Here is a 17,619-nt window from a genome sequence, read left to right as displayed (position 1 = left end):
TCCTGACATCTGACCCACGTTAAAACATGGACTGAACATACACACACCCACAATGGACAACTGTACCCTCAAACACACAATAATAACACGGACTGAACCACCACTCACAACCACTAGCACTTTATATAGCCTCTGTAGAAACTATCTACACCCTCACTTATCTTAACTGCACTACTGTATAGCTCTGTGTAAATAATCATTCTGTACATTCGATAATCTTTAATCCTACAACTGTTTACAACTTGCATAGTTCCCATTTCTGTATAACTGTATATCTCAGATTTCTTTAAAGTTATTTATTTCATATTCTGTATAGTTTTTCATATTTATATCCTGTTCATAGCCTGTACATAGCTTGTACTCACTACAGCCTGTACATACTTATAGTTATAGAATATTCACAACATACTTCATACCGTGTACATTATAACATACCATAATAGACCCATTTCTGTAATATACTCACATATCTATATTATTGCTAATATATATTGTAATATATCTATATCACTAAAGCACTTCTGGATGGATGCAAACTGCATTTCGTTGCCCTGTACCTGTGCATGTGCAATGACAATAAAGTTGAATTCTATTCTATTCTATTCTAAATGCCTGCATTCTTACTCAGGGAGTAGTACTGGAGAAATACTCAATTAAAAGCAAGCAATATATAATTTATACATGTATAATAAATATAAATTTAGCTTTGACACACATACTTAGTTCGTTTTTTCTGGTTGCATTACTGTTGATCTGATCCTGAAAACCAACTTAAACCACAGTGTTACAGTAAAATAAATATAATAAATATAGAATAAATATAAATGGTGCTTAGGTATATTGAGTTTATTAGAATTTCCTTTTAATTAATATATCCAACTATTACTTGTGTGATTTACTTGCAGTTTACTACCTTTATTTGATAGGTATGGCTAGTTTGGCTGTTATGCAATGTCATTTGATTGGCGTGTTATGCGTCCAATAAAGCACTCTCAATTCAACGCAATCCAGCCAATGGACGGATTGTGGGGGCGGGGCTTTGTTGACGCCAGAAATGTCCAGGCCAGGTGCGTTGAGTCATTTCCCACAAACATAGACTCAGGTATACGAAACAGCAGAGTTGGTTGTTTTAATTTAAAGAATATGGGGTGAATAGAAAGGATAGAGTGGAAGCTTCGTAGTGCCTGGTTGTACTTAAGCAGAAAACGTTAGAAGAAGTCAGCGGTGTTCAGAGCACGAAATGAGTGGTAGGTATTTATTTACGCGTCTTTATTTTCTCAGACACCATATTGCAAAAAATATCCAAATTTAGCACTGACGTTTTAGATACTATAGAAGCTGGATTAAATTAAGACGCAGAGCACGTTTATTACACGTTTTCTCATTTGAATATTTATATGCTAAACTTAAATTTGGCCGTTTGACGTAACTTTTGACGTTATTTAGCGTCGCTGTCCTTGGTCCTGAAGCTCAGTGAGGCGCTCAGGGGGAACCCCAAGATGGTAACTCTTAGTGACATGTAACCATGGCATCAGCACCATGTGACTTCGTGACTCTTAAGTGGGTCAGACAGGACTTAAATAAACCAGTTAAATCCTATTTCTTACCTCACCTTCTGCAGCAAGAATAGCTTAAGAGTGAACCTTTCCTGAGCTGATTTGGAAAGAATTTGGTAGCTCCATATGTTCGACAGGTTTTTGTTTATTTGTTTCTTTTACATCCAAATGCATTATGGTGTATTCATATGATGTGCAAGTTTTTATTCATGCATCCAATATTGATTTGGTTCTGAGACTCAGACAGGTGAGAACAATGCAACATGGGCAGGAATGGGCCAGAGTGTGACTCCAGGAAGCAAAAGAGTCACTTATCATGTGGGAAAACAGCCAACCTCAGTGAGTAAAATCCAGTTTACACCACTGCACATTCGAGTGATTTGAAGTTCTCTTAAATGTGAGTATAATGCAGTATCACCATGCAGGGAATACAAGACAATCCGTCTGCTCTGTGCTCCTGTAGAGTCCTCTGCGTGGAGCTGAGAGTGTGTGAAAGGAGACCCCGCCAGCCTCCATGGCTCAGTCGTCAGACCCATCCCGCAGAGAGAAGACCCCAGGGACCCAAGGGTCACACACAGCTACGCGCAACCTCTTACGGAAGAAGGAGCAGCGCCGGCGTGGAATCCGATCCTCCTCACCAATGGGTCGGGTCATCCTCATCAACTCTCCTGTGGATGGTAAGGAGCAGTCAAGCTGGCTGCTGGTGTAGTGCAGTTTGTAACACTCCTGATGACTAAACAGTGATTCCTTCTAATTTATTAGTCATAGAGAGCGGACAAATAGTTTTAGCATTCTGTTATCAATACATTAAACCAAGCATAAGTCTCACAACATGAATCCACAACACTTTTATACTCAAGCTTACAATCACAAGAATTAAATTCTGTGGACAAATGCACAGGCACTGCAGATTAGGTTTAATATTTGGGGCTATTGTGCTTCTGTAACATGTCTTCTTTTATACTAAGAGAAAGAAAAAGGTCTTGATTTTTCTGCATGTTGTAATGCAAGATGCTAATTTATGCTAATTGGAGTATGTTTAATGAGATAATGCAGCATTTTTAAACATAAAAGCAGACCTGGAATGAAAAATTTTATTTCTGAAAACTGGCCAAAAATGTTTTTAATTACAAACTCCGTAGATACTTGACCCCATTGAAATATTCACCACAATCACCAACAACTTTTGACTTTAAACACTTTAGGTGGTGATGATAGCGAGGACCTCCACACAATCACAGTGGATAAGTGTGTGGACGGCAAGCTTGGATTCAGTGTGCGTGGAGGCTCAGAACATGGTCTCAGCATCTTTGTCAGTAAGGTAGAGGACAACAGTGCAGCAGGTAAGATTAATTTAGTCTCTGTGGAAATAAATAGATGTAGCCAGAGATGTGAGAGTGCACAGAATAAACATTTGCTGTGTTTGTTACTCACAGTATTTTATTTGTGTGCTTGTTTTCAGAGGCAGCAGGCCTGCTCGTAGGTGACAAACTGGTGGAGGTGAATGGCATCAGCCTGGAGAGCATCACCATGAGCAGTGCTGTGAAGGTGCTGACGGGCAACAACAGGCTAAGGATGGTGGTGAGACGTGTTGGCAAAGTCCCTGGTATCCGCTACTCCAAGGAGAAAACTACCTGGTAATAAAGCAGTATTCCTATTCATGTTTATTCCCCAAAAATTATTTTTAAAAAATCTGTCAGATTTTTTTCCCTGTAGTGATCAGCAGTGAGGTGTGCTGTTACTTTTTTAGGGTGGACCTGATTCACAGGCGTATGGTGGTGGAGGAGAGTGGACGGACGCCTTCTGAGGCCAGCTCAGGCAGCGCCCTGCAAAGGATTGTCCACCTTTACACCACCTCTGATGACTACTGCCTGGGTTTCAACATCCGTGGGGGACAGGAGTTTGGTCTGGGCATCTATGTCTCCAAGTACGTACACCTGCTAGAGAAAGAAAGAAAGAAGCATGTTCATAAAATTTAAATGGAATTAAAAAGGGAAGAAGGAAGTTTGAAACATGCCTGAATGCCCAACTTTTGACATGCACTCCTCTCATAGCGTAATTTTTTTGTATGTTTTTCTTTCTGTTTATTTAGTCAATAAAAAAATCTCTGCCACTAATATATCGCTGCAATAAACAATAAGTTTTTATTGTTGACTCATCTGAGGATCATTTTCTTCTAAAATGTACAAGTAATGACGTAGAACTACTCAGAATGTTTCAGAGTCTTGCTTTTTGTTAAACCAACAGCTCCAAATCCAAACAGCAGCTGATACGCATTTGGTATTTGAGCTTCAAAATACTGACACAGTTCATCATTTAAGCCCTTGCTTGTCTCATTGTCCCAGATTGGATCCTGGTGGTCTGGCTGAGCAAAACGGAATTAAGATGGGGGACCAGATTCTGGCTGCCAATGGAGTGAGCTTTGAGGACATCAGCCACAGCAGTGCTGTTGAAGTCCTGAAGAGTCACACACATGTTATGCTGACCATCAAGGTGAGGGTGGTGATGTATGACATAAATTGCAGAATACATTGCTTGTTAAATGCAAAGAACGTCATAGCCTCTAGAAAATGTTTCGGTTTTTAATCTGGTACACAAACAGTTAATATAATTCTAAAAATATATAATTAGATTAACTACATAATTATAGTTAATATAATTATATAGTTCTAATTTTATATAATTATAAAATTATACTAACTGTCACACCAAAGCCAGTGATTCTAAGTCTTAAATTGACACTGATAACCCAGGGTGAACCCTGAAGTTACCAGGATAAGATGAAAATCTTGCTTCATAGTGGCTTAATTTGGGAAACTGAGGCTTCAGAAAGTTGCTGACCTGAAAAGAGGTGCCTACAGCACAGTGTATTGCTTTGAGCCCAGGCTTAAAGTAGCTATAAAGTTATGTTATGGTCTGTTTGAGATATATACTTTTGATTAAAAGATGTCAATAAACCATATGCCTAGCTGTATCCACAGCCCTGACATTGTGTTAGTAGAAGTAAAGCTGTCTCAGTTGGATGTTTGCTGCTAAATAAAATCTTAACAACTTAAAGATGCCTCGTTGTGTTCTGCAGTCGGTCTTTTTTATGGGAAGCATGCCAGCCCTTTCATTAAAGCCTCTTTCAGATGATCCGACATGTATCACCTTTCTAACCTCTTACCTGACTTTCATCTTGAATTCTCTCACAAACACAAACTACTCCAGTCGCATGGCTACGTGGTCGATATAGCAGCAGTTAGTGTGGCAGAGCCGACAGCTGGCATGCAGTCATAATATTCCTCACTCACTTAACTTGTCGGAGCTTGGGTTTCGCACTGTGAAAAATAGCCAGGCCATGTGCATTATTCACCAGGCAGCTGGGATCAGGTGCTGATCAAAGCATAGAGCCGGTGTATTGTGCAACTTTTTTGTTTGGGAGATCTTTTACTTTGGTAACTGAAACAGATCCTACAGTTAGAAACCATCCCAACTATCAAAGATTACTAGAAAGTCTGGAAAGGAAACGTGTTCGTCATGTAGGTTTTTGGGCGTGTGGTTCTCCGGTTACACTTTGTCAAATATAGTGATCCCATAAAAGTTTAACTGTTTCTACTGTATCTATTTGCATATCTGTGACCCTATCTTCACAGGAAGCAGGACGGTACCCTGCTTATAAGGAGATGGTGGCAGAATACAGATGGCTTAATAAATGTATGTATGTTTTTTTTTCTTCTAAAGTTTTCTTCTGTTCTGTTTATATCAGAGTGAATTTATCCTTTTAAATCTTTTAATCTTTCTTTATTAGTGGCCAATGGTACTCAGAAGTCTTCCTCCCAGGGCTCAGAATCCTCTTCAGCCTCTTCTCTGTCATCTGGGACTCCGGTGAGCTCTCTGAGCGGCCTGTCGCAGGTCATGTTCCCGCCTAGCCTGCCATTTGGTTCTGACATGGTGGACGTGTGCATCTCCACCGAGGACCAGAGGTCTGTGTCTGGTTTGTTTCCCCTTTAGAAGCACTCAAGCTAAAGTTCTTCTGCAGACCACACCACATGTGATGCTGATAGTTCTTATGTTCAGGTCTGAGTCAGAGCAGACAGAGACTGCCATTCAGACAGATCTACCTCTGAGATCTGGGACAGACACCACTCGCAGCCTGGGACGGACCACTCTGCTCAAAGACACGGTGATTCGTGGAGAGGAGAGCAAAGGGAAGAAATTGTCTCCCAAAACAGCCGTGCTGCTGGCTCTTAGCAGGCCAAGCCGACCCATCACCAGGTCACAGAGCCAAGTGACTGTGTCAGGTGAAAGTGAAGCAGAGTGAAATATATCAAAATGAAATGGTTAAACGGTACAGTAAATAACCTTCTGTTACTACCCCACCATAGAGATAAAGCAGAAAAAAGAGAAGAAGCAGAAAGGAAAGGACCCCGAGGAGAAGAGCACCCTGCAGCGCTCGAAGACCTTCGTTAACTTGCTTTTCAAGGGTGGACGGAAGAGAGACACTTCAAGGGGGCGTTCAAAGTCCCCATCCAAAGACAAGGCTGGGAAAGGTAACTGCCTTGCTTTTCATTGCTACAGTGACATTCACATTATATCAAACTGAAAATGAGATGTGCGGCCAGCGAAGATGCTGAAATATCTTCTGCAATTAAAACAGCAAACGAGAAATAACATGAAGCAAATAGACAGCAGATACCTGTCAAGGCTGAAAATGTCTTCATATCGCATGTGATTTGAGTCCATAGATTCAAATTTTTTGTTTGTGATGTTTCCTTTATATCAAGATATCTTCCAATTTTTCTTATTTTATTTTAAGTTTATTTTTGAAGAAATTATGTGAAATATGTTCCAATTTGTCACAGAAAGAATCGTTTTTTCCTAGATCACTTTGTTGGATCAAGCACCACCTCTAGTATAATTTCCACACACACACCTCACTTTATTCTTTTTGAGTAATCCTGCTAGCAAACAGACAAACTGAAACAATCACTGGGCAGTGGAAAAAACAGGAACTTTTCAGGCATCTAATTGTTTATTTATTAGCTAATTACTTTGGTGTATGGTGAATTGTCATGGGGGAGGTCTTTATCAGCAAGAAAAGCAATAAAACTTATGAAAATACAGTTAAGAAGTACTAAGTTTAATCCCCTCTTTACGTTTCCCGGTACCATCCAGTGGGCCGGATTGAAGTCTTTGGTGGTTGCCTGATTTAGACACACATACTCAATATTGATTCCACTCTGCAATGTTTTTAGATGGAGGACGGGCTGGTGAGATGCCAAATTCAGAGATGCTTGGAGTGGTGGAGGACATGGCCCGCAGGCTGCTGACTGAGGAGGAAGTGGCTGCTGTAATGAAGACGTGCAGAAGGGTAGGACGCTGAGTTAAAATCTGTAGGCATACTGAGTGTTTGTGTGTTGACCTCTGTAGTGTCCTCATCCAAGGGAGTAATAAATGCCTTTTTGTCAGATGCCGCTAAAAATGTGTAACAATGTTTTAACAAAAAACAAAACAAAACCCAGGATTCATTAATATTTTCTTAGCTGAATTTGTTTGTTTTCTCCAACTAAATTTCAAACTACCTTAGATCATGAGTGCACATATGATGAAAGTCAGGCTGTGTTTTACTGCCATCCATTCCACAGAAACACTTAGGAAAACTGGATCTTCTTCACAGTCCTCCTCAGACATGATAGTTTCAGTTAATTTTTCCATATATTTACTGTGTTTCTGATTCACTGACATACGCATGTTGGTAAGAACAAAATAGGCTGGTGTGCAGGTGTCTTTAATCCAGTGGTAAATTTGTATGTACAATTACTTTGTGTTTGTGATATTGGAACATTTCTACACAGTGATTAGTAAGTGAAGCCAAGGTGCATTTATGCTTTGATTGATGAGAGGTAACAGTCCTGTTTTAGAGACTTGCGATGTGTTAGCGTAGCTGTAGCAGTAGTCTTAGGTTTAGCAGGCAGGAGAAAAGAACATTTTATTGTTTAGGGATTTTTCATTGGCATGAAAACAGGCCAGTTTGCAACATTAACCATGCATGGTGTAAAATCCAGAGGTGGGACCAAGTCATTGTTTTGCAAGTCTCAAGTAAGTCTCAAGTCTTTATCCTCAAGTCTCAAGTCAAGTCTCAAGTAATGTCAGGCAAGTCAGAGTCGAGTCTCAAGTCACTGGTGTAAAAGTCCGAGTCAAGTCACAAGTCTGAAATTTTGAATTTCAAGTCCTTTCGAGTCTTTAAAAAAAGAAAAAAGTATGTTGCAGTTATGCTAAATGTAAATATTAGACCATGTAATTTTTAAATCTGTGTTTTTCTCAACACATGACAAAATAGTGAACTTAGAAAATATACACAAATTGTGAAATTGCACCTCTTTAAAATGCAGCTCAATTAAACCTAGCTCCAAGAATAATTTTCACCGACAGTTCTGAGATAAGCTGCATGTTATTCTTGGATGCGGTTGTAGGACCGGTGTTGTGCCAAAAAGTGATTGTCTGCCAAAAACTGATTTCCGGTATTTGCCAAAAAGCGATTGCTCATATTTAAAGTGCTATAAGTAACTTGTTGGGCTATAATATGTTAAACATATGTCAAATGCATCCCTTATGGATGACATAAAGTCATCTTGAGCCACAAACAACATTCGTGTAGCAAGATACAAGCCGCAATCAGTTTTTGGCAGCGACTTTTATATAACCTTTATTTATGCAGTAAAAAAAATCTCATTAACATTAAAAATGTATTTTGTAAGAGTAAGTTGCCCAACAGGACAGCAGAAATGGCAGCAAATATTACAATAGTTCTGTAAAAATATTTTAAGTGGGGATAAAGGACCGGATTGGTTATAATGTAAGTACAAGTTGTAAAGATACTTAAAAAACAGATAATTTTTTAATTCTTTATGTAACCCCTTTGTATCCCCTGTTCACCGAAGTCTATTTACGAACATACGTAAAGATATTACACATAAAAAATACACAGAAACACTGGAAATCACTTTTTGGCAGACAATCACTTTTTGGCACAACACCGGCTTTAAAATCGCATGACAAAAATATCATACACATTAAAAAAAAACTGCATCACCAACGTAGCCTGGACAACATTTGCTAGTTAGATGAAGTCAGCTATCTCATCGTAGCATATTTATATGCATATTTATAATTATACGGTTCTTGTGAGTGCATACACTCGTGAAGTTTAGTAACTTCCGGTCACTGCAACAAGCCCAGGTACAGTTTACCGACGGATGGGTACAGGACCTTGAAATGCACCGTGTAGAAAGTAAAGACCATTGTACGTATCATAAGTTTACCAGTCTCACAAATCGTCGTCATAAATACACATTCGTTAACCGTTTATTAATATAACCTTTGAGCTTAACGGTAATTAATTAGTAGTGGAAATAATTTCTGGTACGCCTTACAGAAATGTAGCAGTGACAATAATATTGTATGCTGTAATCGCACTGGACAATTAGTGATACAAAACAACTGTTTTATTCTGTGAATAAAAGTATATGTTTTTGTCAATGTACCATAATAACAGAAGCGAAACGCAATATTGTGTCAGGACAATTCACTATTTATGCACAATAAATAAAGGAGCATAGCGCGACAATTTCTGTTCAGCGCCAGACTTGCTTGTAACCTATATCACCAATTATGTTATGAAAATGACGCATTAACTACAACAGCAGACTGACCTTTGTGTAAATGCTTGGAGCAGACTAACCTGTGAGCTGGAGTGTTCTGGGACGTTATATTTGATCTTTGAATGGCTGCAATCCAGTCGCGTCTTTGTTACTTCGGAAACATGGCTCGAACAATTTCTCTTCAACGACGTAATCCGATAACAACCGATCTCTTTACCCGTCGGCTTCCCGTGGCTGTCATGCGACCGGCTATTGTAGTTAATAATACAACGGCTTCTTGACATTTTTGTGTTTCTTTTTATCGCTGTGTGACTGATTTCAATTGAAAGCCTGCGTGCGCTAGTACCGCTTGCCACGAGTTCCCAGAATCCTTTGCGGTTCTACCCGTGAATGACGTCACATTTTCAATCTCTATAATATGCATGTTAAATTTTATATTTGGGGTAAAATATCAAATCTTTTCAAGTAAACCGGTTCAAGTCCAATTCAAGTCCCAAGTCATTGGTGTAAAAGTCCAAGTCAAGTCACAAGTCTTAGAACATTTTTTCAAGTCAAGTCTAAAGTCATAAAATTAATGACTCGAGTCTGACTCGAGTCCAAGTCATGTGACTCGAGTCCACACCTCTGGTAAAATCACAGGATAACTGTGAAGTACTGTCTCACTGATGTCATAAGTTGGTGTGTCAGGGCAAAGATGCTAAAGGACACCTTCCCAAGCCAGCAGCTTTGACGCCCTGGGTGTGAGAATGGCCCATTTGGACAGTTTGTTTCAGTGTCCACTTGTAAATGTAAGGAAGTAATAAAAGCTGCTAAATGCTTACTAAATGTATTTACTCTCTCAGTACGTAGCAGATTGTTCAGTGGAAAATCTGATACGTCAACTGCTGGTTGTGCTGGACCGACCTGAAAAGCTGCTGCTGCTTAGAGAAGTGAGGTAAGGACAGGGAAACAATGGCGTTGGAAATGTTTCCAGAGAGGCTGAAGGATTTTTCAGGATAACCATCTCAAACTGAAATCCAAATGTTGCTCATTGAGGAGCTGAAGACTAATTAAAGATGTAAGAACAATGACTCAGCGTATTTTTTGTTCATCCACGTGTCTCAGAATGCTGCTTCCTCCTTCTGATCTGAGTGTATTCAATAACATGGTGACTGCCATTGAAGCCGAGGCCTACGATATCCTCAAGTATCGCTCAGGTGTGTATGAGAATTATCTGATCATGATATTCGAGCACCATCAGAGTCAGAGTTGTTTTCTGATATTACAAACCGTATCTTTTCAGTTAGCCCAAAAATTAGCATTAACTTAACACAGTTTAGTAGGACCTCAGTAGGCCCAGAAATTCTCTGTCCTGTAAAATATGATTATTTTACTCTTTGTCTTATCACCATTTACCACCTTTCTGTAAAGTTGCATTTGTCTTATCTTTCCATTGTAGTCCGGACTCCTCCTCTTCGCTCTCCCATTTCTGGTCGAACACCAAAACGGCGCCTCATCACTCCCATCCCAGGTCAGCACCTCCACTGCTAGACCTTTTCTCGGTCTAGCTTTTCTAAGGATGAAATTCTTTTTTTTTTCTTTAAGCATATTGGTGAGACATAAATCCACTCAAGGAGGGATGAAAGGACCAATGAAGTAAAACTATGTTGATGAATGTGATTTTTATATTGGAAAAGTAAAACAGTGTTTATTGGCACTATTGTTTAACCTCTTTTATTGTTATTTATGTTTGATTGAAAAGGTTTGAGATCTTTGGGGGGGTTAAATGGGCTTCCATACTTTCCATTCAACTGTGAAACATTTTCAAACCTCAGCCTGAAGTGAAAGTGTATTGAACTTGAAAATAGTTCCTGTAACAACATTTGTTCTCCTTCTAGATTACCGGGGAGGCTTTGAGCTCCACAGTGCTGAGGAGGTGGAGAAGGAGGGCCACCTGCTGGAGGAGCTGGAGAAGCTCAGCTTGACTGGGCCCCGTGTGTCCAAAGACAGGCTCCACACCTCCAGGTCCTTCACACCTCTGCTGGACATACCGGTGGATGGATACAACACAGAGTCCAGAGACCTCAGACCTCCAGCTGCCAGTCCAGTGCTCCCCAACTGGCTGCTGGCCCGCAGCACCGACTCCAGGCCGCCTCTCCAGACAGAGATCGGCACGATTCGCTCCGTCCATTTTGATGAGGTGTCGCTGCACTCTACTTCAGATAAGGGAGATACGAACTTAGAACAGGGACGGCCGCCATTAAGAAACAGTCGCTCTAAAGGCAAAAAGGAGAAAAGTGGGGACAGGAGTAAAGAAGCCGTGTTTACGCTGCAGAGCGCTGCTCGCAGGAGTCGGCCTTTATTGTCGCAGGTGTTTGGTTCAAATCAGAAACTGGGGAGTGAACAGGTGAACGGTCATCAGGCTTCTTCTGAGGACAGGATCAATGGCAGCGACTCCAAACAGGAGTATGAGCTCCGAACTGTCAGCATCTCCAAGACCAAACAGTCTCTGGGTAAGTAACTTTATTTGATGCCACTCTCACATTCAGAATAACTTTGTACCTAGTTTCCCAAACCAAGTTAAACTGAGGCATTATAAACTTTCATGCGACTAATTACAGAATAATGGAAGTAATTTTTAGTAATGCTTCTGAGCAAGAGATGCTTGGTATACAGCCTTCTCCTTCAGCCATTTAAAAACAATTGGAAAAACAATGTGTGCAGTCTGCTCTCACATATCAAAGTGAAAATTAAAAATCATTTCAATTGCAAATGTTTATCACATATCAGAAAAATAATCCAGTGAAATGTGTTTCTAAAAAAATCTGAGGCTGGAAACAAGCTGACATGCTTGATTTTCATGTGGTAGCCTGCCCCTCGATACCCTGGCTCTCAAAACATAATGCCGAGCTGCAAGAACGCATTGTGTTGCAACAGTATGCATGGAATTGATTGATCCTGTGGAAAACACTGGAAAATACTAACTGTATGACATACATTTTTGTATTTACTTCCTATATTTAGATTAAATATGACATTGTTTATGTATGCCTCCAAGTACGCCTCTGACTTGTGCTGCTGTGATGCTGCAGGTATCAGTATATCTGGTGGGATGGAGTCAAAGGTTCAGCCGGTGGTGAAGATTGAGAAGATCTTTCCTGGAGGAGCTGCCTCCACCTGTGAAGTTCTCAAGGTAACATGACAGTACCAAGCAGAAATCTTATAGAAAGAAGACTTATCAGACCAGGCAGAAATCTTCTATTGTCCAATTTTAGTGATTGCAGCAAATTGCAGCTTCAGTTTCCTGTTCTTACCTAACAGGAGTAGCATGTTGTGTGGGTTTCTGCTGCTGAAGCCCATTCATTTCTAGGTTTGCACTGAGTTGCTGCCATGTGTGATTAGCTGATTAGATATTTGCAAGCAAACAATTGAATAGGTGTACCTAATGAAGTTGCCAATGAGTGTATATAGTTCAGTGCATTTATTCTGTCAGTGTCTGACTGGATCTCCCTCTGTTTCCCAGGCTGGATTTGAGTTGGTGTCTGTGGATGCTGTTTCACTGCAAGGGGTCACCCATCAGCATGCCGTTGACATAATCCGAAAAGCCTTCAGCAATAAGGCCAAAGACCCCATGGAGTTTGTTGTCAAAGTCCCCAAAGATCTTTGAAAGGACTCTGAGATGCTTTTGTGGATTTAGAAAAAATATCCAGTGATAAGCAGCCGCCGGAATTTAACTTGGACACAGGTAAACTTTTACCAGCACACACACTGCTGAGGACTGGTATGCATTTTTTGCCATTCAAGTTAAATTTGGGAACAAGGACACAGAAACTTTCTGAACTGAAGCAAAGCTGCAGATAATATTTAAGAGAAAATGAACAAACCAAAAAGTTGTGTTTGTGTACAAATGAAATCTCTCACTTTTTCACAACCCTGGGGCCAGTGCCCGTCCAGAACATTTTTAACTTGTTTGACCAATATCCATTAGTGCATAACAGATGGAGAACTGTAGGTTATGCTCCTGAATTTTAAACTGTGCAGGATGGCAAACTTTAACTTTTGAGTGCCTTTGAAAGCCCCAGTGGACTGAATATTAATAAGAATCCACGTTAAGGTGGCTTTAAATTCAATTTTCTACCTGAAGAGGGCAGACACGGACCATTCACAATATTCCTGTGGACAGCAGCTAGCAAGAAGGATTTCTGAAAAGTTACACCAGAAAATACTAAATGTAAACAAAGAATTAAAAATGGGAGAAAATACATCTGTACATGGAGGAAAGACCTGGTGTAATAAATACAAACTGACACAGCTGTTAAACTTTTGTCTCTTTTTTTATTATTAAAACCAGAGTGGGTTTGTTCAAGAAATGTACAGCATGAAAATATACATTTAATGTTTTCATACAAATATTGTGGATTATAAAATTATACTGAGGAACCAAAACAAACATCTACACAAACAGTAATATACAGGCATCATATCTGTAGGAGCAAAATATAGAACGTGGGACATTGCTTTGGTCTATTCACAGTGGCTATGCTTTTATTGTGAGATGAACACATCTCTGGAAGAAAACTTTATCATGTTATGGACAAGTGAGGTTTATTTACATAATAATGGAGGATAATAATGATTCACTCAGCAGTGAGAGAGGAACAGGACGCGTCTCCTCCTGTGGTACAGGGGCGTAAATAAACAGATTCAAGCAGTCGGTGGAAAATTAGTTTGACTTTAAACGAAAACGTCACTTGGTACAAGAGCTCGCCATTTCAGCGATGAGTAATACGGAAACGTTCATAACACTTTATCCACACAGAAAAACGACGACCTCTTTGAGAGTAGTTTCTCCAATTATGATTAAAAAACAAAACAATGATAAAGGGGAAAAACAGTCACAATATACTGTGTGATATAAGAAATTAGGCATTATGATTTCCCTTTAATATCTGGATGTTTGAGGAGATCCAAAACACTGCATCTAATTCCCAACACTGACAACCTCTCCCTTATTTACTTCTGCATGCTCAGCAGCAGGTCCACAACCACAAAATAAGGCTGCTCGATTTAGGCAAAAGCCACAATCATGATAATTTTGGACAAAATCTTGCAATCCTGATTATTTAACATGATTATTGATTAGGGCTGAACGATATATCGCATTTGCGATAATATCGCGACATGATCAAGTGCAATTTTCTAACCGCAAAGGCTGCGATTATACTGCGATTATATTATACAATTCATGGGCTGCATCCTCCTGAGGCCGCATTTGTAGACCGATTACGTCACAGCGACGCGCCGAAGGCTGTCCAAATTACTACCATATCCCAGAATTCATAGCGCGGCCTAGCCAAACTCCAGTTTCCAGCAATGGCGGCCGCTACTAAGTTTTAAAATTACTCATACTAATCTTTCTGGGTCACAAAATAAACTTTTAACATATTTTCAGGCGAGAAAGTAGTTGTGTAAACATCAAATATCTGCTCGGTTTATCAAGATATCCCATATTTGCAAAAGTGCTTCGACGTTTTCAGAGGCGTCTGCTACCCACCAGCTCGACAGCTAGCCGGGAGCTCGAGGGTTACTGATGCGGCCGAGAACGGCACAACTCCCGGCACATCATTTTCAGATCACCGCGGAGTTTCGCTGCTCGGGTTAAACGTGATATATAAGTCACTTAGACAACCTAAAAATGTTATTGTTGGGCTTTTTTCAGTGTTTTGTTTGTTCGTGAGTAAATCGGTTTGGCTGAGATTAAAGTTATTAGATTAGATAAAATAAAACTTTATTAATCCCCCGGGTGGGTTCCTCCTTGGTTTTCACACAGCTGACTAAACGTCAAACAGAAAACTTATTAAACAGAAGTATGAGACAGTCGAGAATTTACACCAGTGTCTGGTTATATTTTAGATAGCAAGAAGCAGACGGCCGAGTTTATTAAACTCCACCGAGACAGCGGTGACGCTAATCAGAACTAGACAGTCCAATTTCACGCCTTTAAATTTTAAGGGCGTGTTTGTGTGTGTGTTTATACAATTGCTATTATGTTTGCACTTTATGTGTAATGTTACTGACTGCAGAGATCAGTAAGATGTGTGTATTTTTTATTTATTAGTTTTATTTATTTAATATTATTTTTTAATTGAATGACTGTCTAGTAGTTCACAGATGTCAAAAAACTGAGTGTGGTAAAGCCACTGATTTTTTTTATGTATATTTCTGCAATCTGCACATTGTACTGACTTTCATTTTAATGTTTACACCAGGGTTCCTTGTCAGCACTTTATGCTCAGATGTTTGTAAGCTAAAAATAAACTATTGTGTATGTTGAAATATACTGTTGTGATTGAAGAAGTTAAATAAAAATGTCAGTCATCAATTCATGCATCACCTCATGTCATCATAACAGAGGTCTGTCTTCCAGGAAAGAACAGTTTAAAATTAATGTAATATAGTATTGGCCATACTATATGATGTATTGCTTGTCTTTGTTTAATAATACAGAAGACAAATACCTTAAAAAATAATCGCATATCGCATCGCAATCGCAATATTGGGGCAAAAAATCGCAATTAGATTATTTTCCATAATCGTTCAGCCCTATTATTGATGATTTAAAACCGTGAATTTGCTAAACCTAAAAAAAAAGGGGGCTTTTCACATGGGATTTCCTTGACCTTCAGGCTAGTTGGTGCATTTTAAGTTAAACTTACAAAAACTGCTGCTCCTCTTTGGACCAGAGGGAGAGCAGTAGCAGATAACCAGGAAACATCCGGTTAACCATCACTGAAAGAGGACCAGATGAGAAACCCTCAGAGATCCTGTTTGCAGGCAAACACTGATGATCCTTTCACTTCAAACATGTTCTGGAGTTAGAGCTTGTTGACCAAAGACTCTTGTTTGTCTCTCTCCATTTAGTTCAAGCTGAACTGAATGGTGAATTTGTTTTCGGTTTTAGGATAGAAGTGAAGTTGCACTGCTGTAAAGGACAGGGGTGCGCTTGATTTATTACCAGACAAAATTATCATCCATATTGTCCTGATGTCATATTTCTTTAAAGCCAAAATAGTTTGATCCTAAACTTAAGGGAGAAGTTAACGGTGTTTCCACCAAACACTAACAAAATGAAGACAGTCTAGCTTTTGCAAAAACAGCAAGACGATTATGCACAGGTGTACATAAGTAAATAAATCATGGCTAATCTCCATTTTGCTGCTTCAGTTTCAGAGTCCTGGGCTATTTCTCACCCGTAAAACACATGCTCAGCATTTTACTAAGAGTGAGCACACTTTTTAGCGTAGATTTGAATAAGATGTGACTGACTGTACTACAGCACTGGTAACAGAAAGAGGTAAACATGACATGGAGATCGTTTTTGTTCCGTATCTGGAAATTAAAGCCACTGTATGGTGCAGAAAAACTATAAATCGAACAGTAAACAGGAAGTGATTTGGGACATTAATGTTTTTTGGTAAATATCATCTTTAAAGCAATGATATCATGAAGTTACTGTCCTGTTAAGGTTTTGGAAGATTTTATCCTCATGTTCTGCTGCTACTCTCTGGGAGAGTTATTTAATCCAATCTTGAGATAACTGTGGCACAGATGTTTGTGTCTGTGCGAGCTTAAAGCTGATATGTGTAGTGGTGTTAAAGTAATATTTGTTCCAGGCATTGTTAAATACTGTGAATTAAGACTAGACAGATGTTGATGACACGGCTTCCATCCTCTCCATTAATTTAGGGATAAGGGGAACCTATTGTGCACATTACGAGCTCTGGGGAGTACACTGGTTGAATGTCTCTGTCAATTCTGACAATTTTTTGCCATTCCTTGCGAACCTTCAAATCACACCAGAACGCAGCATGGTGAAACTACAAGCATTGTCTTAAGTGGATGCAATCAGCTCCAGCTGTACCGAGTGTTAATCCTGGGGTTATACTTGTCAAATATCTCATACTGGGCCTTAAGGCAGCTCTAAGCGATCTTTTGATTGGCTGCCCACCGCTAACAGAAGGTGTGAACAGTAGGTGGCTGGGGCTGATGTGTGCCAGATATGACTATATTAAGGACATGCACTTTAAAAAGCCAGAGCTTTTGGCTCACAGGGATTACTTGCTCAAATGCTGACCTAATTTTTTTTTTTAGATTTTTTTTAATTGGCCATTTTTAATATGAGCATCCACCTTGTAATAGTATAAATGTGAAAAAATAAAATAAAATAAATAAAGACTAATAGTCCACTTTGTATTTCCAAACTATCAGAGTGCATTTTTAAGAAGCCTTAAGTTTGTTTTCCAAGATCATTACATGTCCAGAAACAACATATTTGGGCAACAAAAAAACTAGGGTTTTGTTTTTTGTTGCTACAGTGAAAATAAGTAGAGAACGATCAACAGTTTACTTGTTGGTCATGAACAGTTAGCATAAAAGCTTGA

At 39.5% G+C, this 17,619-nt stretch overlaps 1 protein-coding gene across 2 annotated transcripts; it reads left to right on the top strand.

The window, feature by feature from the left end:
- Positions 1–2,026: 2,026 nt before the first annotated feature.
- On the top strand, positions 2,027–12,899 carry LOC146627024 (PDZ domain-containing protein 7-like). Of its 2 annotated transcripts, XM_085360994.1 has the most exons (17): positions 2,027–2,233; positions 2,762–2,899; positions 3,019–3,193; positions 3,307–3,483; positions 3,902–4,049; positions 5,192–5,252; positions 5,347–5,521; positions 5,616–5,839; positions 5,924–6,088; positions 6,729–6,737; positions 6,794–6,909; positions 10,042–10,133; positions 10,304–10,395; positions 10,638–10,709; positions 11,077–11,691; positions 12,271–12,371; positions 12,702–12,899. In XM_085360994.1, the coding sequence occupies exons 1-17, from the start codon at positions 2,071–2,073 to the stop codon at positions 12,843–12,845; spliced, it is 2,667 nt and encodes an 888-aa protein (XP_085217120.1). In that variant the 5' UTR covers positions 2,027–2,070; the 3' UTR covers positions 12,846–12,899. The 2 variants fall into 2 exon arrangements, with proteins under 2 accessions (XP_085217120.1, XP_085217119.1); XM_085360993.1 differs by lacking the exon at positions 6,729–6,737.
- The last annotated feature ends 4,720 nt before the right edge of the window (positions 12,900–17,619 follow it).

The sequence above is a fragment of the Diplotaxodon limnothrissa genome, linkage group LG8 (assembly GCF_057381915.1).
Source record: "Diplotaxodon limnothrissa isolate DT_005_m linkage group LG8, D_limnothrissa_male_GT1.1, whole genome shotgun sequence".
Lineage (NCBI taxonomy): Eukaryota > Metazoa > Chordata > Actinopteri > Cichliformes > Cichlidae > Diplotaxodon > Diplotaxodon limnothrissa.
Note: the sequence above shows the minus strand (reverse complement) of the source record. Positions and strands in the feature narration are given on the sequence as shown.

Bases quoted from the DNA above. Each gene is read 5' to 3' on its own strand.
- LOC146627024 (XM_085360994.1), top strand. From the start codon at position 2,071: ATGGCTCAGTCGTCAGACCCATCCCGCAGAGAGAAGACCCCAGGGACC. The intron at 6,910-10,041 runs GTAGGACGCTGA...TTACTCTCTCAG, and splicing joins TAATGAAGACGTGCAGAAGG to TACGTAGCAGATTGTTCAGT. The intron at 10,134-10,303 runs GTAAGGACAGGG...CACGTGTCTCAG, and splicing joins CTGCTGCTTAGAGAAGTGAG to AATGCTGCTTCCTCCTTCTG.